The sequence below is a fragment of the Zosterops lateralis genome (assembly GCF_965231275.1).
Source record: "Zosterops lateralis genome assembly, chromosome: 23".
In the NCBI taxonomy this organism is placed as follows: domain Eukaryota; kingdom Metazoa; phylum Chordata; class Aves; order Passeriformes; family Zosteropidae; genus Zosterops; species Zosterops lateralis.
The window spans coordinates 6,482,991-6,506,372 of NC_139783.1; the positions used below are offsets into that span (position 1 = coordinate 6,482,991).

Genomic DNA, 23,382 nt, shown 5'->3' on the forward strand with positions numbered 1-23,382 from the left:
TTGAATGATCTTAGCTCCATATGGGTGCATCTTAAGCATGCATGGGAGATTTTAGGCCCCTGTTTTTGGTTATTTTTGGCCCATTTCGGGTGGATTTTTGGTCTCTGAGTAATTTTAGGTCAAACAAAGTTCTCTCATGATGATTTTAGGTCCTTTAGTGTGGCTTTCAGGCCATTTTGGGTGATTTTAGGACCGTTTGGGTGATTTTAGGCCAAACCATGTACTTTCAGGGTGGATTTTACACCCATTTGGGAGACTTAAGTTCGATTTCAAGCAGTTTTGTGTGTGCTTTAAACCAGTTTGTGCAATTATAGGCCCCTTGATTGGATTTTAGACCCCTTCGGAATTTTTTAACTCCATCTGGGTGATTTAAAGCCAAACATGATCGGGTTTAGAGTGGATTTTAGGCTCCTTTGGAGAATTTTAGGTCCATTTTGGGTGATTTTTGAGCAAACCGGGCCCTTCTAGGACCGCGCGTCCCCTTGGCCGCGCCCTTTTCCCCTCACAGTTCCCGCCCTTTCTCTGACCCCGCCGCATTCCAGTCGTTCTCCGCCGTTTCATTGGCCCCGCCTCTTTTCCTTTGAGCCTCGCCCATCTGCTGGCGCGTTCTCTCCAGCGCATGCGCAGATTACACAGAAGTGGCTCTCCCGGGCGCCGCCATCTTTTCTCCCGACCCGGCTCTGGCGTGTCCGATACCTACGGTGGGAAATCTGTAGGGAATCTGTAGGGGTCTGGGGGGACCTGGGGGTCTGTTTAGGGGATTTAGTGGGTAGTCTGTAAGGGATTAGAGGGGCTCCATAGGGGATGTAGGGCGGTCTGGGGCTCCCTAAAGGTGGTTGGGGGGGCTATGAGGTCTCCATAGGGGTTTGGGGAGTCTATAGAGGGTCCGTAAAGGGGGTTGTGGTGTCTCTGTGTCCTGGGGTCTGGAGGCCTGTTTTCCGTATTTGTGGGGGTGTGGGTGGCCTTTTGGGGTTGGGGAATTCTACAGGGGATCTGTGGGGGTCTGGGGGAGCCTATTGTGGGTCCAGGGAGGTGTGGGGGGTGTGTGTGGGTCCCTTTGTGGGGTTTTGGGGCGGTCTGGGGGTCTCCAAAGGGGTCTGAGGGGGCTATAGGGGATATGTAGGGGATCTGTAGAGGGTTCAGGGTGGCCTGGGAGGTCCCTAAAAGGGGTCTGAGGGTACATTTAGGGGATCTCAGGGTTTCTGCAAGGAATTTGGGGAGGGCTTGGGGCTTCCTAAAAGGAGGTGGAGGGGGTTTTAGGGGATTTGGGAGGGATCCAGGTGTCCTATAGGGGATTTACGGGGGATCAGGAGGGTGTCTAAAAGAGGTTTCTTTCTGGGGTCTGTGGGCCTCTATAGGGATCTGGGTGAGCATAGAGAGGGTTTGCGAGGGGTGTCTCTGGATCTCTATAGGGAAAATTTGGGATCCTTAAAGGGAATTTTGTGCTATGTACAGGGAATTCTTGAAAATTTACAGGTTCAAATGGGGCAATTTTGGGTTTTCTGTTGTGAATTTTTTTTTGAATTTTGGGGCATCTATTGGAAATTTTGGGGAGCATTTCGGGGCATTTTTGGCCCCAAATGCAGGAATTCGGGGAATTCCAAGTCCAAGTGAGGGAATTTCGGGCTTTCTAGAGGGGATTTTGGGGAGTTCTGGGGCCCCCAGCGATGATTCTGGGGTCCAAATACAGGAATTTGGGGTCCCAAAAGGGAATGTTTGGGAATTTTGGGTCCAAATGTCGGAAATTTTGGGAATTTTTTTCCCAAATTTCCTCTTCAAGTTCTTGATGACTAGCAGCAACGGCACAGGCAAGTCCTTCCTGCTGCACCACTTAATCGAGAGCAAGTGTAGGAAATTCTGGGAAATTGCAAGGATTTCTTGAATTCTGGGTTGTTGTGGGACATTTGGATTTTTTTTTTTTTAATTTTTTTTTTTATTTTTGGGGTACTTTTGATATTTTCGGGGGTTTAAAATATTTTTTGGAATTTTTGGGGTCGCGTTTTTGCGTTTTTGGAGTTTTCTGTTGGTATTTGGGGGCTTTGCAGAATATTTGGGGAATTGAGAATTTTGAGAAATCAGGGGAGTTGGGGAGTTATTAGGAGATTTTGGGGGATTTAGAAAATATTTCTGAGCATTTTAGGGGTTTAGGATTTGGGGTTTTTTTAAAAATTTTCTGGGTGATTTTTGATAGTGTTTGGGTGAATTTTTGGGAATTTGGGAAATTTTGGAAACATTATTGGAATTTTTTGAGGCATTTTCAGTTGTTTTTTTTTTTCCTTTGAGGCATTTTAGGCTTTTTTCAGGTATTTTTAAAAGTTATTTGTCTTTTTAATGCGATTTTTGGGGGATTTTTTTTATTTATTTTTTTTTTGGAATTCTGTGTCCCTCTGGGCTCTTTCCCATACTGTGGCATATTGGGGCATTTTCTGTCACTCTTGGGTCATTTTTTGGTCACTTTTGGGCCATTTTGGCCACTTCTGTGCCATTTCCTATTATATTGGGTAATTTGGGACAATTTTTGTCATTTTGGGGACATTTGAGGTGATTTTTGGTCACTTTTTGGGCCATTTTTTGTCATTATGAGCCATAGTTTGTAATTTTGGGGACAGTTGGTTTTGGGTCATTTTTGGGCAATTTTCTGTCACTTTTCAGGCATTTTTGGTCTCTTTAGGGTTGTTTTTGGTGACTTTTGAGCCAGTTTTTTGCCGTTTTCAGTCCCGGTGTCAGTCTTGGTCTCAGCACAGTCCCGGTGCCGGTCCCAGTGCCAGTGTTGGTCCCGGAGTGCTCCCAGTGCCAATCCCAGTCTCGGTCCCAGTCCCTGGGCGGTGCCAGTCTCGGTGCAGTTCCGGTGCTGGTCTCGGTCTCAGTCCAAGTCCCAGTGCCTGTGCAGTGCCAGTCTGAGTTTGATGTTGGTTTTGGACCCAGTCCCAGTCCTGCAGCGGTGCCAGTGTTGTTTCTGGTGTCAATTCTTGGTCTCAGTGTTGGTCCCAGAGTGGTGCCACTCTTGGTGTCAGTCTTGGATCTGGTGTTGGTCTCAGTCTTGGTGCTAGTTCTGGTGCTGATCTTGGTCTCGATCCTGGTCCTGCAGATTTTAAACTTGTTTGGGTAATTTTAGGCCAGACTGGGCAGGTTTGGGCTGGGTTTTTGAGCCCTTTAGTGTGGAGTTTTGGCCCCTTTGATTTTAGGCAAAATCAGGTGGGATTTAGTCCCATTTGAGTGATTTTAAGATAAACTGGGCAGTTGTAAGGTGGATTTTTAGATCCTTTTGGATGGTTTTTAGGCCCATTTCGGTGGGGTTTAGTCCCATTTGGCTGAATTTAGTCCAAATCTGTTGGGTTTTAGGGTGGACTTTTCTTTGGGGTGGTAAATTTCTTTGATTTTAGTATGGTAAATTTCTTTGATTTTAGGTCAGAGCAGGTATTTTCAGGGTGAATTTTACAGCCTTTTAGGAGATTTAAGAGGATTTTTTGCGATTTTGTGTGGGTTTTAAACTACTATTGGCAATTTTGGGCCACATTGGTTGGTTTTAGACCCCTTTGGATGATTTTATCCCCATTTTGTTGATATTAATACAAACCATAGGGATATAAGGTAGATCTTAGTGCCCTTTGGGTGATTTTAGGCTACTTTGTGAGGATTTTTGGCCTCTTTGGGTGATTCGAGTCCTAACCTGATCGGTGTCATGGTGCATTTTAGGCCCCTTTGGACAATTTTAAGCCCTTGTCGATGCTTTTAGGTCAAACTGGGCGCTTTTAGGACCGCGTGTTCCTTTGGCCACGCCAGTTTCAGCTCCAAGTTCCCGCCCTTTCCTTGGCCACACCCTCCCAGTCCGGGCCGGGCACAGGGGAGGAGGAGGAGGGAGGGAGGAAGAGGCGCAGCGGCCGCAGGAGCGGGAGGAGAAGGGCAGAGGACAGGGCGCTGCTTCCAGTGCTCCCTGAACTTGCTTCATGCCCAGGATTAAACCCCCCATCCCGCAGGTGCCCGGAGAGGGGGAGTTCGCTCCAAATATCCCAGGGGGATCCCTGGGTTTGGGGTTTTTTGGAGGGGATGTTGGGGTTTGCAGGGCTCCAAAGTCCACAAGCAGATGCCCCTCGGGGGGACATCAGGGCGTGCCTAGGAGGTGTTTTTGGGGTGTCCTGGTGTTGGCAGAGCCCTGGCAGGGGAGAGGGGACTTGAGGTTTGGAGAACCCCGGGACAGCTGCTCTTTCCCTAAGTGGGACCCACATAGAGCAGAGAGCCTCAGAACCGAAAGCAGGGACCCCGAGACGGGTGGACCCCTGGGATTGCCAGAATCCCAGCAGAGGGTTCTGGGACTGAAGGGGCGGGATGGCCGGGAAAGGGGTTTGGGGGTCCCGGTGAGTCAAGGCCCACAAATATATGCGGGAAACCTGATAGTTTGTTTTAAGGATCTCAGAGTGCAAAAGACACAGCGGGGGACAACTCAGTTTACTCAATCAAAAATGCTCCTTTAACAAATGCAATAGTAGGGAGAGAAATAAAGAATTGTGAAAAAGATAGAGAAAGAGGGGAAGGGGAGTATAGCTACCAACGTGGAGGGATGAGTCCTCGAGGCCTAACGATGCCTATAGTCGGGATTTTCTCCAGTGGGATGATCACAAAAGTGAGCAAGGGTCTCCAGAGTTGTTATAGGTTGGTCAAGGCGGGGACCAAAGCCAGGGGCACAGAGCCAAAGGGAACCAAAGGGAGGGGCACAGAGCCAAAGCGGGAGCCACTCGTGTTGAGGTTGTGTGCTCAGGAACAAGCTGCAAACCGTACCTCTGGTACGGACATACCAGTTTGAATAGGCAACCTTGGCTCAGTCCACTGTGACCAGTTCCACTGTTCTTGCACTCTGTTCTCATGGAGATGCATACTAGTTCTCTGAGACTTGGCAAATGTTCCACCTCAGCCCGGCCAAGGGCTCATTTCAGAGTCTGGGGTCTCAGTACCTCAATCATTGTAGACAGTCGTGAGGCATATCACATCCTTGGACAGACTCTGACATGGTGCCGGCGGTGGCTTCTCCCAAAATGAACCCAGTTGCCCCTCTGTATGATTTCATCTTCCTTGGCACTCTCAGTATCAGCCCAGTCACCCCAGTATCTATAAATAGGGAGACAGAAGAGGGGGAAGCTTTTCAGGAAGCTTTTTGTCTTCCTGGGACTCCCAGCAGCCTGTGGAGGGTGGGCACCGAGCAGACGGGGGATCTCCTTCCCCTTCATTCTGGCACGGAGGCAAATCCCATCCTCTCCTTGTCCTTCCTGCCGCAGACAAGGAGCCGAGCATGGAGAGCAGGGAGGACAAATCCCCGCGGCAGAAGCTGCTGGGAGAGGCCGTTCTGAGCGGCTCCACGGTGCAGGAACGCAATGAGGAGGAAAAGGGCCGGAGATCGGTGAGGAGGAGGGGCTGCAAAGGCAGAGGAAGAGGATGTGAGGAGGAAAGAGCCGGCCTGGGCCAGGAAGGCGGCTGGAGATGGAGGCAGAGCTCAGAGCTGGTGGTCCATGAGCAGCTTCGTGATGGGGAGAAGCTCCACAGGTGCCTGGAGTGTGGGAAGAGCTTCAGCTGGCGGTGCCACCTCATCATCCACCAGAGGACCCACACCAGGGAATGGCCCTATGAGTGTGTGAAATGTGGGAAGAGCATCACACAGCGCTCCTACCTGATCTGTCACCAGGTGATCCACAATGGGGTACAACCCTATGAGTGTGGGGAACGTGGGAGGAGGTTTCAGACGAGCTCCAATCTCCTCAGGCACCAGCACACACACACACACACAGAGGAGAGGCCCTTCCGCTGCCCTGACTGTGGGAAGGGCTTCAGGTGAAACTGCCATCTGGACAGGCACCAGATCATCCACACTGGGGAGAGGCCACACGAGTGTGAGGAATGTGGGATGAGCTTCAGCTAGATCTCTCATCTAATCTGCCACCAGAGGATCCACACATGGGAATGGCCGTACGAGTGTGGAGAATGTGGTAAGAGCTTCAGACAGAGTGCCTACCTGATCCAGCACCAGAACATCCACACTGCGGAAAGGCCATACAAGTGTGGGGAATGTGGGAAGGGCTTCAGACAATGTGCCCACCTTGTCGTCCACCAAATGATCCACACTGGGGAGAGGACCTATGAGTGTGGGGACTGTGGGAAGAGGTTTCCCACCAGCTCCCGTCTCCTTGAACATCAGCAGACACACACAGAGGAGAGGCCCTGTAAGTGTTCTGAGTGTGGGAAGAGTTTTACCACCAGCTCCAGTCTCCTCCTGCACCAGCGGATTCACACAGAGGAGGGGCCATTCTGCTGCCCCGACTGTGGGAAGGGCTTCAAGCACAACTCCCACCTCATCACCCACCAGCACATCCACACTGGGGAGAGGCCTTCAAGAGTCCCCAGTGTAGGAAGAACTTCTCACACATCTCAGCCTTGACCCAACACCAACACAGGCACCAGTAAGAGAAGCCTTGCGAGTGCCCCCAGTGCGGGAAGAGCTTCATGTCTGCTCCTGCTCCATCCCTCATGGGAGGAGCCATGTTGGGCAAAGCCCTGTGACCCACATTCCCTGTAATCCATGTTGGGAAGACACCTGGCCGGTTGTACTTTTGTTTTGCACTTAATTTTTTTTCTTCATCTCTATGCACTCCAGAAGTGGGATCAATCTGTCACCTCAAAACCATTCCAGTCTCACTGAAAACAACTGAATCCCTCCCGAAAAGGGCTGAATCCCACCTCAAAGTGGCTTATTCCCACCAAAGAAAAACTCAATCCCATGCCAGACTTCCTCGATTCCACAGCCTCCAGGGAGAGATGGGATTGGAAGGAGACTGAGAGAAGTGGGATCCAGATTTGGAGTGGCGGGATGGGGATTGTGTGGGGCTGGCTGGGGGGGATGTATTTTGATAGTAATAAAACTTGGAGAGTTGTTGATTCCTGTCCCATTCATTTCCAGTCAGTTGCAGTTCTGCTTTCAGAGTGCCACCTTCTCAGCTGATTGTCCTCTTTTCTCTCGTGCCTCTCTGCCTGCTCTGTTTGTCTCTCAGTGTCTCCCCTTGAGCCAGGGCAGCTCCCACCAAAGACCCTGCCCTGACTGATTTCCCAATGCAGGAGCTCCAACAAGCATGGATGGAGTTCTGGGGGCTGTCAGTGAAATGTGACTGTAGGATCTTGCTGCACTTGGCTTTGGGCCCCTTCTCCAGGGCTTTGTCTTCAAAAGCTGGAAGATCTTTTCCTGTCTGGGAAGTGGTATTCCAGAGCCTTGGAGTGTGTGCCATGCAGGACCATCCAGACTGAGATCATGTCAATTTGGGTGTGTCTTGGGGGAGATGGGAAGCAGGGTTTTTTTGGATTTTGGGGCTATTTGTATCAGGGAGTGGTTAGAGTGATCCTGGCCAGAAGCTGTTGTGTGGTTTGAGGAGTCTGGGAGGGGGTTTTGAGGCAGTTGTGATCCCTCCCCAGACTCCCAAAGCTGTTTGCAGACCTCAGCCCTCAAGATGCTGCAGGTGTTTGGGGGCTCCATGTTTGGGTTAATCCTCCTGGTGCTGCAGGAGAAGGTGAAGGGGAGTCACCAGCGCCTGTGTGTGTCCCCTGAGCATGTGTGACCCCCCATGCTGGTGTCACCCCCTTTTCCCTCCCCACAGGGCTCCTGCCCCAGCTCCTGCTGCCCCCAGGAGGGAATTTGGGGAGGGGGCAGAGGGGGTGTGCAGCCCCCGCTAGGGGATGACCCTGGTCCAGCGCCTTTGTTTAGGACCAGGCTGGGCTTGGGGCTACAGGAGGAAGAGGCTCAGGGGAAGCAGGTCCTGTAGGTGGGACAGGGCTTGGGCTCAGGGCAAGGTCCTGCCCTGCACACCTGGCTCAGGTGTGACCCTGCCCTGGGAAGGGAGCGGGACATTCCCATCCCCAGGGATCAGGGCTGGGAGCAGCACTTGGAGCACAGACATGGAAATACTGGGAGCAGCTGGGACCACACTGAGGGGGTGAATTATCCCCCCCCACACCTTCCCAGGCCACTCTGCAATCTGAGAAATGCTTGTTCTGTCTCGGCCTTGGGCAGCAGCCTCTGGGCTCAGCTCCTCTGGAGCTCAGCAGAAACACTGTCTGCTCCCAGACACTGCTGCTGTCCAATGAGGTGCTGGATTCTTTAGGAGCAGTGCATTTCCCTGCCCTGCAGGGGAATTTCTCACAGGTGCCTTGCACTGCCTCTTTCTGTCTGTGTGCACACACGAGTGCCCGTGCCCTGGCAAATGTGGCAGAAATGTCGCTCTCTGAGGGGTTGGGGTGCCTTGGATACCTGAGTCAGTCAGGCCTGTGAGTAAGGTTAAGGCAGAAGATATAAGCCAAGTTAAATGCCTGCTAAGTGTTGTTCTTTTGCTAAGTTGTTACATTTAATACAAGTTACAAGCTAAGCTAAATACTGTTGAGTGTTAAGTATTCCTTTTATCTTTGCCCTCACTATCCTTTTGTCACACACACACACACACACACACACACACACAGCAACAGTTCTGGGTTCATTTCTGGTTTGATTGCCTGGATTCTGTTTGGTGGTGTTGTTGCTTTGTTTCCTTGGTGTGCCTGAAGTGTCCAGTCAGGAGGAGAGTGACTCTTGCCAAGGAACTTTGTTGTGCTGTTACTTAATATTAAATCTGTTTTTTGCTGATCCCTTGCTTGAGATTTTTTAAGTGCTCTTAGGCCTTCGTTGGTAACAGGGCAAAGGAGCCCTGGCCGTGGCTCTGGCCCTGGGGGACACTGCCAGGGGGTCCCTGTCCCCCTGTCCCACCCCCACGGCCCCGTGTCAGGCTCTGGGGTCGATCTCATGGAATATCCTCTGGGGGAGGCTACGGCACCAGGGATGGGGGCACCGGGGAGAGAGAGGACCCCGCTGTGCACGAGCAGTGTTGGACTTCTCTTGGGGGAGCTGTGAGGGGGGGGCGGGGGTGGAGTGACCTCACCAGTGACCTCACTAAGCCCCTGTGATGTCACACTGCCCCCGTGATGTCACACCACTCCTTGTGATGTCACACAGCCCTCTCTGTGGTGTCATAGTGACACCCTGTAATGTCACAGCACACACTTTGACCTCACAGCCCTATTTTTGACATCTTACTGTTACACTATGATGTCACAGCAGGCCCTGTGATGTCACAGTCAGCACTGTGATGTCACAACCCACTCCATGATGTCACACAGCCTTCTCTGAGACATCACAGAGCTGCTCTCTGATGTAGCAGAGCCTCCATCTATGATGGCAGTGCCTGCACTGTGACCTCACAGCACATGTCATGATGTCACAGCCTGCTCTGTAAGGTCACAACCCACCCTCTTGTTAAAAAATGGGCAGAGATAATATTTTTCTCCTTAAAATGCCTTTATTAATCAGCTCTTACAAGGGTGGCTCGAAGGATGGTCAGTCCTTCCGGGTTCACCTTGAGGAGGAGGATCTTGTTCGGCTTTGCAGTCTCAGGTTCTTGCAGAGCCAGTAGCCCCACCCTCGTTGGGGGTTGTAGGAGTTCACTTTTTGTCGGGTTGGTCTGGGGTCTGCTTTCTCTTGGGTACTTTTTAGGTTACAGGAAGTTACAAAAAATTGTTCATTAATACTTTAGGGTATACACGGTTTAGTACTGCCCATTGTGGGTTCAAATTTAACATTGCTTTGTTTTGGTAGGGGGTTTTTGATTTTAAAAGCATCCCAGGGTACACCGGGGTTTCTAATTTGCATATTGGTGGCCCGGGTCGCCTGAGGGGGGGTTGCATGTGTGCCGCGGCGCGGCAGCCCCATGGCAGCGGCTGGGGTTTTACCATGGGGCGGACATTTGATGGCGCTGGCACCGGCAGAGTCTCATGGCGGGAGTTGGGCTGGGCTCTGGCGGCAGCGGTGAGGATCACAGGGGCACCGGGCCGGGCCAGCTCGTCGGCAGACCCACACTGGCAATGGTGGCGGCCGCGTGGGCCCCAGAAGCCGGAAGCGGCGGCAGGAGCAGCGGCTTTTGGTTTTGGTTCCTCTGGCAGCTCAGGGGGCGTGCGGCACGCTGGCAGGCGCAGGAGCGCTTGCCATGGAGGACCAGCGGGCTCTCTCGTGGCCCCGGCGGCGGGGCGCAGGCTCCCCCCCCGGCCCCGACGGTCGCTGGGCCCGCTCCGGCATCGGTGGGGGGGGCTGCCAGCCTCCAGTGACCAAATAGTCCCCCCTGCTTTTTCAGGAGAGTATAAACGTGGCTCTCTACTGCTACATTACAATTTAAAACATTTAAAACATTAATACACTTATTATACAATAACCAAGGGTTTTAACACTTTAAATTTTCAACATATACTTACAAGTTTTCTAATTTTTATTCCTCTTACTCTGATGTCACAACCCGCTCTGTGATGTCAGAGTCAGCGCTCAGATGTCACAACCCACTCTGTGTTGTCATGCAGCAGTGATTGTGATGTCATAGCCCACCTGTGACCTCACAGCCCACTCTGTGATGTCATACAGGCACACTGTGATGTCACAGCCTGCTCTGTTCCCATTGTGTCACAACAGTCTCTAGCGCTCTAGAAGGCCGCAATGTGAAACAGTGGATATTTGCTTCCATAAGATTCCATGGTGTTTCCATGGTCTCCTGGATGCCAGGAGGGCCCTCTTTGTAACAATTCAGACTTGGTGCCATGAGAATCTATTGCCCCACAGAGCTCTCCTGGGTGCCATGAGCCCCCACTCTGTTTACAATGAGATTCCATGGTGTCCCTGTGCTCCCCTGTGATTCATGAGGCTGTGCTGGCTCACAATGGACACTTGGCTTCCTCCAAGGCTGGAGATGTCCCAGTGGCACTGGGTTTCCATGACGCCGCTTTGTCACAACAAGGGCCTTGGTTCCATGAGAATCCATTGTCCCAAAGTGCTCTCCTGGGTGCCAGGAGGCCTTTCTTTGTCACACTGGAAGCTTGCTTGCACCAGACCTGGCAATGCCCCAGTGGCACATGGGTTCCAGGAGGCCCCACTTGATCAAAGTAGAGCCTTGGATCCAAGACATTCCAGTGTGTCACAATGTTCTCCTTGCTTTCCTGAGAACCTGATGTGCTGACAATTGACCCTGGATTCCTTGAGATTTAATTGCATCACAGTGGTGTTCTCAGTTTCATAAAGCCCAGGTTTGTCACAATGGATCCTTGGTTTCAGGATATTCCATTGGGACACAATGGTCTCCACCACTCTCTAAGGCTGCACTGTGAAACAGTGGACACTTGGTTCCATGAGTTTCCACTGGGCCACAATGGTCTCCTGTGTTCCCTCGGGCCTGGCTATGCCACAATGGACACTTGGTTCCACCAGCAGTGGCAGTGTCCCAGTGGCACCTGTGTTCCATGACACCCTGCTGTGTTCCCAGTCACAGTTTGTTCCATGAGATTCCCTGGAGTCACAACGGTCACTTGGGTTCCATGCAGGTGCCTGGGGAGCAGGAGCTCGGCCCAAATATCCTAGGTGTCCCTGGGCTGGTGTTTTTTTTGGGGGAATCTTTGGATCTTGCAGGACTCCAAAGCCAAGGCACAGATGCCCCTTGGGGCACAGTGGAGCATCATGGAAGCCAAGAGCCCCTGATGGAGGCAAGGCTGCAGTGTGTCACACAGGGACCTCAGGGAAGCCAGGAGCCCCTGATGGAGACAAGGCTGCAGGGTGTCACACAGGGACCTCAGGGAAGCCAGGAGAGCATTGTGAGGCTATGGAACAATATGGCACTAAGGTTCCACTATGACTTGACAGAACCTCATAGAAGCAAGGAATCATTGTGAGCCTCTGGAATGAGCATCTCCAGGTGTATTTTCTGCTCCCTCCTGGGATGTTGGTGGACAATAAAGCCTGAGGCAGCCTCCCAAGTGTCCGGCTGTGTCATCAATGTGAGGGAAATTTGGGGGGACCTGCTGTCAACCCTGGGCCTGCTGCTACTCCTGACTGGGTGTGGAGCAGCTGGGACACAGTGGTGGAGGTGGGTCCTGATGTTCCTCCCCTTCACCCCCCCCAGAGCTGTGCACAACTTTCAGGGCATTTTGAAGCCATCCTCGAGGTGAAGTTGGGCTGGATTGGGAAGGGGGTTGGGACAAATTGGGAGGCTTTTTGGCATGTCCCAGTGTCGTGGTTTGACACTGGCCCAACGCCAGGCACACACGGGAGTCGCTTGCTCACCCTCCCCTGCGAGAGCTGGGTAAAGCAGGGAAAAGGATAACAAAGTTAACAAAGGCTTCAGGAATGAGATGAGGACCAGGAGAAATATTTCAAGGGCAAAACAGGCTCAACTTTATTCATGAACTTGACTTGCAAAGTGAATTTATTACTAAGAGAATCAGAGGAGGGAAATGAGAAGGAAAATAAGCCCTTAAAGCACCATTTTTCTCCACAGCCCCTCCTTCCTTCCCACCAACAATGCAGGGACGCAGGGCATGGGGGTTTTGGTCAGTTCTTCACCGACATTTTCTTTTGCTGCTCTGGGAGAGGAGTGCTTCCCCTGTGAGACCGTGAGGTCCCTCCCGTGGGAGACAGTTCTCTGTGAACTTCTCCACATGGGTCCACTCCCATGAGCAGCAGTCCTACTGCACCTGCTGCAACGTGAATTCCCCTCCACAGGCAAACAGTTCTTCCAGAATGGCTGCAATGTGGATCTCTCTTCCCAGGGGGTGCAGTCCTCCAAGGACAGGCTGCTCCAGCCTGGGAGCAGCAGCCCCTCTCTCCACTGGATCTCCCATTATATCACAGCATCCTCCAGCCATCCACCTGCTCTGGCATGAGCACCTCGCCCATGGGCTGCAGGTGGATCTCTGCATTCCCTGTGGATCCCCATGGGCTACAGGGGCACAGCTGCTCCACCATGGCCTGCAGAGGAATCTCAACTCTGGTGCCTGGAGCACCTCCTGCTCCTCCTCCACTGACCTTGGTGTCTCCATGTTGTTTTCCCTCACATGTTCTCACCTCCTCCTCTTCTCTGACTAGAGGAAATCTGTGTGCCCTTTGTTTTGATTTTCTTCTCAAATATGTTATCCCAGAGGCATTACCAACCTCTCTAATTGGTCCAGCTTTGTTTGCAGCCCCTTCTTGTGAGAGATCTCCAGGGCTTTTCCTCCCTGTTCCATTCCTGCGCCTTGGAGCTGCTCAGAATGGCCTCTCCCACAAGGTTCTGCCGCAGGAATTTGTCCTCCCTGGTTTCCATGCTCAGGTCCTTGTCTGGGGGAGGAAGGACGAGGAGTGGATGGGATTTGCCTCTGTGCCACAGGGAAGGATGTAGTAGCATCCATTGACGGCAGGGAGAGGGGAACTCTGCAAACCTGAGACAATCTAGGAACACGTGGTTTTATTGCAAGGGTCGTGGGTAAAAAGGGCCTTGTCTTCAGCCACCAGCCTGGGCTGAAGGGAAGCCCCAAAGAGAGAGGGAGAGAGAGAGAGAGAGCAAGAGGGTGAGAGGGGTAAAAGGGTAAGAGCAACGCACGGGTAAGAAAGAGAGTGAGGTCCTAGTTACAATACATTATATCTCCTTTTGTGTCAAATATTCTAATTTACAGTGACCAACCGGCGTGAGATACAAAACCACAGACTTTGCATACAGCCTATGAGAACTGCTATATTACCATATCATTCTGTATTCTAAACTCTAAAGGCTATGGTCTTTACCTTGGGTCTTTTGGTGTCCCTTTGTTTGCTATCATTCAACCTATCTCCAGTTAGTCACTGTCTTCCTACCTGCCAAGCCTACATCTTAAAGTTGGCTTTCATTTCTATTTCACTCACAGGTTTTATATTTTCAGTATTTCTTGCCAGGCAATCATATTTGTAAGCTCTTCTTGTCTCCTCTTTCCCAACAGAAGGAGATCCCCCAGTGCGTTCCCAGCAGGACGGTGTCAGGAGCAGGGTTGTCCTGCAGCCAGGGCCAGGCTGGGCTGGGCACAACATCCCAGAGAGCTGGAGCTCAGTGTCCCTTGGCCAGGCCGTGTTCCCTGGCTGTCCCCTGTCCCTCAGCTGTCCCCTGTCCCTCAGTTGTCCCCTGTCCATCAGTTGTCCTCTGTCCCTCAGCTGTCCCCTCTCCCTTGGCTCTGTGGGGCCAGGGGTGGCAGCAGGACTCGGGGCAGCCCTGGGGGAGAACAACCCTGAGCCCCAGCTGGGCCAGTTGCCCCAGTTCCACCCGGGGGAGGGGCCCAGGTCACTCCCAGCCTGGGCCCTGTGGCTCCCACTCACTCCCACTATGATCCCAGTCACTTTCAGTTACATTCAACATGATCCCAGTTTAATTCCAGTCACTCCCAGTAGGATCCCACTATGATCCCAGGTGTTCCCATTCACTCCTAGTACGGTTCCAGTTGTTCCCAGTACAGTTCCAGTCACCCTCAATATCATCTCAGTCACTGCCACTCTGGCTCCAGTCCTTCCCAGTGTGATTCCAGTACAAACCCAGTCACTCTCAGTACAATGCCATTTGCCCCCAGTCACCCACTATGGTTCCAGTCACTCCCAGTACAATCCCAATCACTCCCAGATAACTCCCAGTATTATTCCAGTAACTTTCTTTATGGTTCCTCTGTGATCCCAGTCACTCCCAGTCTCTCCCAGTATATGCCAAGTGTCCCCCAGTGTGCATTCACTCACTCCCTGTTGCTCCCAGTCGCTTCCAACAGGATTCCAGTTGCACACAGCCACTCCCAGTCAATTCCAGCATACAGTCACTCTATGATCCCTGTTGCCCCAGTTCTGGTCCTGCTGGGTCCCAGTGTGCTCTGATTCTGCTCCCACGGAGTCCCAGTCCTGGGCCCACTGTATCCCAGTATATGTCGGGATCCCAGTCCAGCCCAGCCTGTCCCAGTCCATCCCGGTCTCTTCCCAGCAGCTGCCGCTGTTTCCCCAGGGGTCACGTCCCCCCCTTGGAATGCGTGTGACTCCCCCATGTCCCCCCAGGCCGGGGTCACCCCCTTTCCTCCCACAGCACACTCCTGGATAAGCTGGCAGCCCGGGGCTTGGACAGGAGCACTCTTTGCTGGGTTAGGAACTGGCTGCATGGCCAGGCCCAGAGAGTGGTGGGGAACGGGGCTGCATCCAGCTGGGGACAGTCACCAGTGGTGTTCCTCAGGGCTCTGTGCTGGGGCCAGCTCTCTTCAAGATTTGTATTGATGACATGGATGAGGCTATTGAGGCTTTCATTAGTAAATTTGCAGGTGACACTAACCTGGGAGCGTGTGTCGAGCTGTTGGAAGGGAGGAGGGCTCTGCGGAGAGACCTGGAAGGCTTGGATGGATGGGCAGAGTCCAACAGGATAAGGTTTAATACATTCAAGTGCTGAGTCCTGCACAAGCAGGGAGGTCATTCTTCCCCTGTACTCAGTCCTGGTCAGGCCACACCTTGAGTGCTGTGTCCAGCTCTGGCCCCTCAGTTTAGGAAGGATGTTGAGACACTTGAGTGGGTCCAGAGGAGGCCACGAGGCTGGTGAGGGGCCTGGAACACAAATCCTTTGAAGAATGGCTGAGGGAGCCGGGGTTGTTTAGCCTGGAGAAAAGGAGACCCAGAACTGACCTTACCACTCTGTCACACAACTTCCTGAAAGGAGGCTGTGGTCAGGTGGGGGTTGGTCTCTTTCTGCAGGCAGCAACTGCCAGAACAGGAGGACACAGTCTCAATCTGTGCCAAGGGAAATATAAACTGGATATTAGGAAAAAGGTTTTTACAGAAAGGGTGATAAAGTATTGGAATGGTCTGCCCAGGGAGGTGGTGGAGTCACCATCCCTGGATGTGTTTAAAGAAGGACTGGATGTGGCACTTGGTGCTGTGGTTTAGTTTGAGGTGTTTGGAGTGGGTTGGACTTGATGATCTTGGAGGTCTCTTCCAACCTTTTGATTCTGTGATTCAGTGATTCTCTCCCCAGAGCTCCTGACCCAGCTCCTGCTCCCCCCCGGGAGGGGCTTTAGGGATTCCCCTGGCACCGCCTGAATCCCCATTCCTGGGCACTGGAAACCCCTCCCTCCCCGCATCTCCTTCCCCAGCTCCGGGACCCCCTGCACCCCCTTATCCTGCACCCACACCCCCCTGCACCCCCTTGCCCGGGGATCCTCCTCTCCCAGCCCCTGGATCCCCTGTTCCCGTCAGCCCGGGGACCCCCGGACCCCCATTCCCGGCCAGCCCGGGGCACCTCACCCCCAGGCCTCCCTTTCCTGGGAAACCCGACCTGGGCACGGGGCTCTCCAGCCGCTCTGGGACTGATGATCAGCCGGAGGAAAGGGAAAGAACAGGAGAGAGGCAGAGAAGGAGATTGGCAATCAGGGATCACAGTCTCAGCGCCCAGTCCTGCTCCGCCGGGGGCGGGACCCTCAGCCGCAGGAAAAAATGGATCCGCGGATGGGGGGGCTTCCCCCGCTTTGGGCCGAAGGCAGCGGGTTCCGGGCAGAGCTGGAGCGCAGGGCCCGGGAGTTCAGCACAGCCCGGCCCTTTCCCGGCCATCCCGCCTCTCCCACCCCTCAGAGCCCCGTTTTCGCAATCCTGGAACACCCAAACCCCCCTCCCAGCCCTCCCAGTCACCCCTTTCCTTCAGCCATGGCCCCCCAGCCCCCAGATCTCCGTGTCCCCCCAGGTCTCCTCTCCCTGCGGTCCCTGCCCGTGGCGCTGTCGGAGCCCGGCCCGGGCTTCCCCCCGTTCGTGTCCGTGGGGTCCCTGGCTGGGATCCCCTTCCAGCGCCGCCACCGCCAGTGGGGCCGGGCGGAGCCGCAGCCGCCGGGGATGGCGGCCGGAGCCGAGCCGGGATTTTGGGATGGCCGGAGCCGGCACAACGAGCGGCACCGGCACGGGGCCACCAGGGAGCTGCAGGTGCTGCAGGAGCGGCACCGCCAGAGCGGGGCTCAGCCCGGGGAGCCGGGGCTGGGGCATCTGTGGGGCTGGGATGGCAACTGTGGCACTGGAGGGGGGATCCGTGGGGCTGGGCTGGGATCCGGGGCGCTGGGATGTGCATCCCTGCAGATCCAGGGCTGGCATGAGGCTCTGTGGGTCTCCGACACACTCTGGGGCTCCATAGGACTGGAATGCGGCTCCGTGGGGCTGGGACACAATTCCGTGGGTCTCCCTGGGTCCAATTCCTCCCGAGGACCCCACACGCTTCAGGAGGTTTCCGGCTGTCACCTCCCGTCCCACGGGAGCGGGTGCGGAACCGATGGGCTCGGCTCTCACGGGCGGGAATTCCTCTCCTTCCACCCGGGATCCGGGAGATTCGTGGTGGCCACGGCGCTGCCCAGGTCACCAAGAGGCGCTGGGAACACGAGGAGATCGAGGCTGAGGAATTAACAAATCCTCTGGGGCGCACCTGCCTGGAATGTCTCCGCAAATGTGTCAGATATGGGCGGGAGGCACTGGAGCCTAAAGGTGGAGAGGGCACATTTCCCATAGGAATATGAGATCTGGAAATGCAGGATTTGGGAGGGCTAAATCTGGGAACATGGGAATTCCCATGGAAATTCCATCCGTGGATCTCAGTGATCCCATTCCCATGGGACTTGCATGGAAGGATCCTGCTGCTCCACCATCCTGATGGGAATTCTGTAGATGGACCTCACTGCCATCCCATTGCCATAGAATTCCATGGGCAGATCTCATCCTCTTCCCATTGCCATGGAATTCCATGGATGCATCTCACTGTTACCCCATTCCAGGCCCCCCTGATGTCCGTGTGTCCGGCAAAGTGGAACACGGGATCCTGATGTTGTCCTGCCCCGTGTACAGATGTTACCCCAGCACCTCGGGGATCAGCTGGATGAAGGGGGATGAAATCCGGGATCGTTCCCAACAGTGACGGCACCTTCCACACCTGGGCCAGGATGGAGGCGCTGCCGGAGGAGCGGGAGCAGCACCGGTGCCGGGTGGAGCATCCCGGAATGCCGGAGCCCGGGATCTTCTCCTGGGCTGAGCCTGGGAACGTGCAATGTGCTAACTGGGAGTTTGGGAATGTGGAGCAGTGGGATGGGGGTTCCCTGCCCCTCCTCACCATCCCGAGCTTCCCAGAGCCGCAATCCAGCGGGAATCTCACCCTGGTGGTCGCTGTGTCCGTCATCGCTGCCATCGTGGTCATTCTCCTCATTGGATTCAGCGTCTGGAAGCTCCAATCTGGTTCTCCCCAAACCCATCTTGGGGGGTCACCCTGTTCTTCCTCCCCTCCCAAGACTCCTGGAAATCCCCCCATGACCCGACCAGCACCAAAATCCTCCTGGGTCTTCCCTAAGCCCCTTATGGGAATTCCTGGCATTGTCCCCATGTCCCCTCCTCCAGGACTTTGGGGTTCCACCCTGACCTGTCTGTGTCACCCCGGTATTTTCCAGAGCCCCCCCATGATTGTGGAGGGCAGGGGCCGAGTGCTGGTGCCCCCCTGCCTGCAGCAGATCCAGGGGTGAGGAGAATTCAGGGGAGTCCCTTTGTATTTTGGGTCCCCTGGCAATTGGGGTGACCCCCCCGGTCCCCCAGGATCTCCCTGAACACGCTGACACTGCCCGTGCACAGTGAGAAGGTTCAGACCCAGCACGGGGTCCCAGCTCTGTCACCTGCACTGCCCAGGTACCCCCCAAACTCCCGAGAACCTCCAACCCCCCTGTGACACCCCAACCTCCCCTGGAACCCCTAAAACATCCCTGGGACCCTCCAAAAACTCCCCAAGACTGCAAACGCCCCATAGGAACCCCCTAAACCCTCTCAGGACATCAAAATTCCCATGGGACCGCCCAACACCTCCCCAGACCTCCTTGAGCAGGTTTACATTTGGCAAGGGGTCCACATCACCATCATCGGCATCACCCAGGTACCCCCAGACCCTCCCGGGACCCCCAAACCCCCCACTGGGGCACGGTGACTGGAATCAACGGGAGTGGTGTAGCCCTTTGGAGGGCAGTTAAAGTCAGGCCCGACTGTTGGGGGTCCTTAAAGCCGTGATGGTGGGACAACCCCAAAATCCACCCTGGGGGGGGCACTCTCCCATTTGCTGCACTCGAGGGAGCCCCGAACAATGACGGGTCCTGGGCTGAGCCCCCCACTCAGCCGGGGGTGTGGAGGGAACTGGGGGGGCTGGGACGGGGCTTGGGGCTCCTGGGGTTAACTGCGGGACCCCCACTGGGAACTCCTTTCCTGCTGTCCCACCTCCCCCTGTCCCCCCTCTCCCACCCCTTTCTCATTGTTCCCCCAACCCTCCGCTGTCCCCCAGCTCGGTTTGGGGGTGACCCACCCCTTTCCCATCGTGGCCCGGCCCGGCCCCGCTCACCCGAGAGCTCCCGGCCCGCGGCCGCACGGACGGAGGAGGAGGAGGGACAGAGAAGGAGGAAGAGGAGGGATGGAGGAGCTGGAGCGGGCAGAGGAGGCACTGCGTGATTTCACTGCTCTCTGCACCTGCAGCTCCTTCGCTCCCGGACCATCGCCCCCCATGTCCTGCAGGTGACCGGGGAGGGGGAGCTCGCCCCAAATATCCTGGGCGGTTTTTTTGAAGGGGGGAGGGATAGTTGGAGCTCACAGAAAATATATTTGCGGCTCCCTGGGCTTTTTTCTGTCGGGGCCGGGCAGCTGGATGTTTGCACCTTGCAGGGCTCCAAAGCTGAGGCGCAGATGCCCCTCAAGAGGACATGGGGGGTCCCTGGGAGGTGTTTTTGGGGGGTCCCGGTGGCGGTGGCGGGTCCTCCTGCGGTCGGGGTTGGGCTTCCTTAACTTGGTGTCTGTCTCTTTGGGGCTGACCCTGCCCGCCAGCAAACCCTGCGGGCCCCAGAGAACCAGAGGTGCCCTGGGACACTGCAGGGCCTTGTGGAACCAGGGGACCACAGTGACACTGGGGATCTCCTCTTTCACAACTGTTTGGAAAACTGCAATATCAGTAATTGCTACCGTGCCATAGGCTTAAATAATCCACTATGTTCACTAGTGTTTAAAAGGATTACTTTGATTTCTCCCTGATAATCTGCATCAATTCCTTCTCCCATGACAGCAACATTTTTCAAGGCCAAGCTCCAGTGAGCAGTTCTCAAACCTCCAGTGTCCTGCAGGAATCTGAGTTCCTATTCCTGTATTGATAACTCTCATTGGCTTCTGATTTATCCTAATTAACACTAATGCATGAAGGTCCAGCCCTGCAGCCTCTGGGGTGGCCCTGTCAGGGGCCATTCACACCCAGAACAATTTCCCCACAAGTCAAAGTCTCCCTGTGCACGGTTGGATTTGCAAATTGGGTGCAGCCGTGCACATCCAGGGGTTTCCATTTCCACACTAGGCCTGTTGTTAAGGGGATGGAGAACATCTGTGGGATGGGTTCTCCATCAAGACAGGTTCCCATCTCCTCGTTGTTTCATCTGCTCTTTCAACTGCCCCTTTATCAGTTCAGTGAATCCTGCAGCTTGTGGATAGTCTGGTACAGGAAAAAGCCAGCAGTCCTAATCACTGTATTTTTCACAGGAACAGACAAAGCATTCCACATCACAGGATGAGCAAACCCCATAAAAATTGCTAATTTCATCTCTTCCTCCTTTATTCGTTGTGTGTAATCTCACAAAGTTTACCACTGACATTTGGGTCCTGGCCAATGCTTTTCTGGAGGGTATTTAGTGTTTAGGGTACTAGTGTTCCATCCCTGAGCAGCCAAAGGTGGCAAATCAGTATTGTCAGCATTATTATTATTATTATTATTATTATTATTATTATTATTTCACATATAAAGATATAGATATAAACATAGATTTAGATATAGATATAGCGTGGTGTGAGGCTGGTGGGTTGGAGACAGACACAGGACACAGTATCTTCTTGAGTTCTGACCAACAGCCACGATTTATTGTTCCAAACTCCCTTTTATGGTGAGTTTGAATTCCCCGGGCTTGGAAAGACAAACTGATTGGGAATCTCTGCCCTGCCCAGAGCTCTGGCCAGTGGTGTGTCTGCAGCCAGGGCTTGCGTGGGCTTGGCTGAGCTCTTTGTTCCCCCAGGGACTTCTAGAACAAGCCAGGTCAGCCCAGTTGGGTCTGTTCTAATCAGACTCTTATGTCCAGCTGTAAACCAGCTGGACCTTGCTACATCTCTTGCCTTGGTTTTTATTAAAATGCCAATTGTTTTCTGTTATCCCATTTGCAAGGGCCCTTTTGCAGATAGGGGAACAGAAGACAGCATGGGTTTAGTTTGAAGGAGGTTTTGACAAACTTAATCCTCCTCAGCCAGTGATGTGTCCCATATACCACTGGAGCTGCAGCACTCACTGCCAGGAGCTGTCAGGTGAGATCACAATCTTCTAGGCTGGCATGTTACAGGTTAACTGCTTATGGTTCCAAATTACAACTTAACACCAAAACAAGAGAACATTCAACTTTTAAAACTCTGAGAAAAACCAATTAACAGAAAATCACTTTGTAAACAGAAAAACAGTTTGTAAACAAACAGAATCCTTAAATGAAGGGTCACTTGAAGAGTCTCACGTCTCCATGAGGTTGGTGAACAAGCTGTTCCTGGCGCTGTCCCACACACGGCTCCACACTGTCTGCTGAGGGGCCACCAGGAGATGCTGCTGGTGGCCTTGGACAGGACGTGAGGCAGGACGGACACACTTGGCAGGTGCCCAAAGCCTTCCAGTGTCCTTGCAAGACACTTTGCAAGGCTGTACTGTGAGCAAAGCACCATTCCAATTGCTCTGGTGTCACACAGACAAGACAATTTTTGAAGCATCTGTAGCATTCAATTGTAAACTCCTGTGACAACATTTGATAATTAACCGTGCAATGAGTTCAAAGATGGTGGGTGCATCTTTTTTGATTGATGAGGTAGAAACATTCATTCTAGAATGTGCAGAGGATCTGGCCAGTGTGTATTCCACTGTCCAATAACACTAGTAGGATGAAAATTAACAAGGAGAATAAACACAGTGATCCACACCTCTGGGCATATCCGGTGGACTTGTCTGTTTGTGATGGTTTGCTCTCCTGTTTGGAGAGCAGCTTTTGACTCTGGGGTTAATTTCCCGGGGGAAGTTAATTCAGAGTCACCCTTTAGGAGGTCAAATAAAGGTGCTAATTGAGAGTCAGTCAGTCCTAGGTAAGGTCTGACTCAGCTCATGGTACCCAAGAGGTTTTGTGCATGGTTTAGAGTTGGAATTTTGGGTGAAAATTGAATTGTTTGTGGCTGTATAGTCTGGTTCATTAGTTTGAGTCCCAAATATTTCCAGGCTGGTTGCTGCTGCACTTTCTCTGGTGCTACTTGCAGCCCAACTGTTTTGAATGCTTGCAACAGGCTCGGTTGGATCAGTGAGAGTTCTTTTTTGGTTTGGGCTGCAATCAAAATGTCATCCATGTCATGGTAACAGTATGCCCCTGGGAATTGTTCTCTCACTGATGAGAGTACCTGGGTAACACACCACTGACAAATTGTGGGGCAGTTTCCCCTGCCTTGGGGAAATTCTTTCCATTGATAATGTTGCACTGGTGCAGCGTTATTAATAGAAGGCACGGTCAAGGCAAACTTTGGGGTGTCATTTGGGGGTAATGGAACAGTGAAAGAACAGCCCTTTAAGTCCACAATCAGGGTGTCCCAGGAGGCAGGTATCATTGTAGGGGATGGCACACCAGGCTGCAACGTGCCCATTCTCTCCATCACGGAATTGGTTTTTCTCAGGTCATGGAGAAAGCTCCACCGACCAGATTTTTTTTTTATAACAAATCCTGGGGTGTTCCAAGGGCTCATAGATGGCTCTATGTGTCCTTGAACCAGTTGTTCCTGTACCAGGGCTTTTAGGGCATCTAGTTTCTCCTTTTTAAGGCACCACTGTGGTACCCACACTGGCTGAGCAGTGAGCCATTTTAGAGCCACTGTGGGATACTTTACACCCTCTAATACAGTGGCTCCTGTCAAAAATCCGTTCCCACCTGTTATATGTGTGTATTATAAAATTGGCTTTTTGCAAGATGTGTGCTATATGATTAATAACATAGTAAGGATATAGGATATAAGTTTATTTCTGCTATCGGTAAAAGAAGATTAGATATAATGGGAGTAGTTGATGTAAGTATGCTTAAACTGTCTGTTTGGTTGGGATAACATCCAGTGAACATGTAAAGAAGACTCCGCTACTGATACACCAACTATCAGCATCTACCACTTGCAGAAAGCATGGACCAAGGCCCAAAGTGGAAGCGATAAAAAGGACACAGCCACGAAACACGCATGCTCTAAAAAGGCGGACCCAAGGAGGGGCCATGCAAAACAGTTCCTGGAATATGGAAACTAGTTTATGGAATTTTATAAATATTCATATATCGATATAACGGGAAGGGTATTTAACGAGTGTCTCTGAGAAAGCAAGGTGTGGACTTGGCTGAATGCTAAGTCACCCGGCCGGCCGTACTTGGCGTTTTTTATCTCCTAATTGTCTTAAGTATTTTATTAAACATATT

General features: G+C 53.0%; 1 protein-coding gene, 1 long non-coding RNA gene and 1 pseudogene across 6 annotated transcripts in view; 2 read left to right on the forward strand and 1 right to left on the reverse strand.

Moving 5' to 3' along the window:
- LOC310918363 (uncharacterized protein) overlaps positions 1–7,372 on the forward strand; it is a 20,534-nt gene extending 13,162 nt beyond the window's left edge. Inside the window, exons 1-2 of one of the 4 annotated variants that reach the window (XM_083877221.1) lie at positions 617–701; positions 5,271–7,371. In XM_083877221.1, the coding sequence (XP_083733347.1) occupies positions 620–701; positions 5,271–5,824 (636 nt within the window). In that variant the 5' untranslated portion in view covers positions 617–619 and the 3' untranslated portion in view covers positions 5,825–7,371. Of the gene's footprint in view, positions 1–616; positions 702–5,270 lie in introns of those variants that run through there. The other 3 variants (XR_014591646.1, XR_014591647.1, XR_014591648.1) reach the window with 3 other exon arrangements.
- Positions 1–18,126, forward strand: part of LOC310918365 — a 24,382-nt gene extending 6,256 nt beyond the window's left edge. The window contains exon 3 of the long non-coding RNA XR_014591649.1: positions 17,638–18,126. This is a non-coding gene — a long non-coding RNA (uncharacterized lncRNA). The remainder of the gene's footprint in view (positions 1–17,637) is intronic.
- Positions 1–23,382, reverse strand: part of LOC310918360 (olfactory receptor 14J1-like) — a 537,521-nt pseudogene that overhangs the window by 365,370 nt on the left and 148,769 nt on the right. The window lies entirely within an intron of this gene.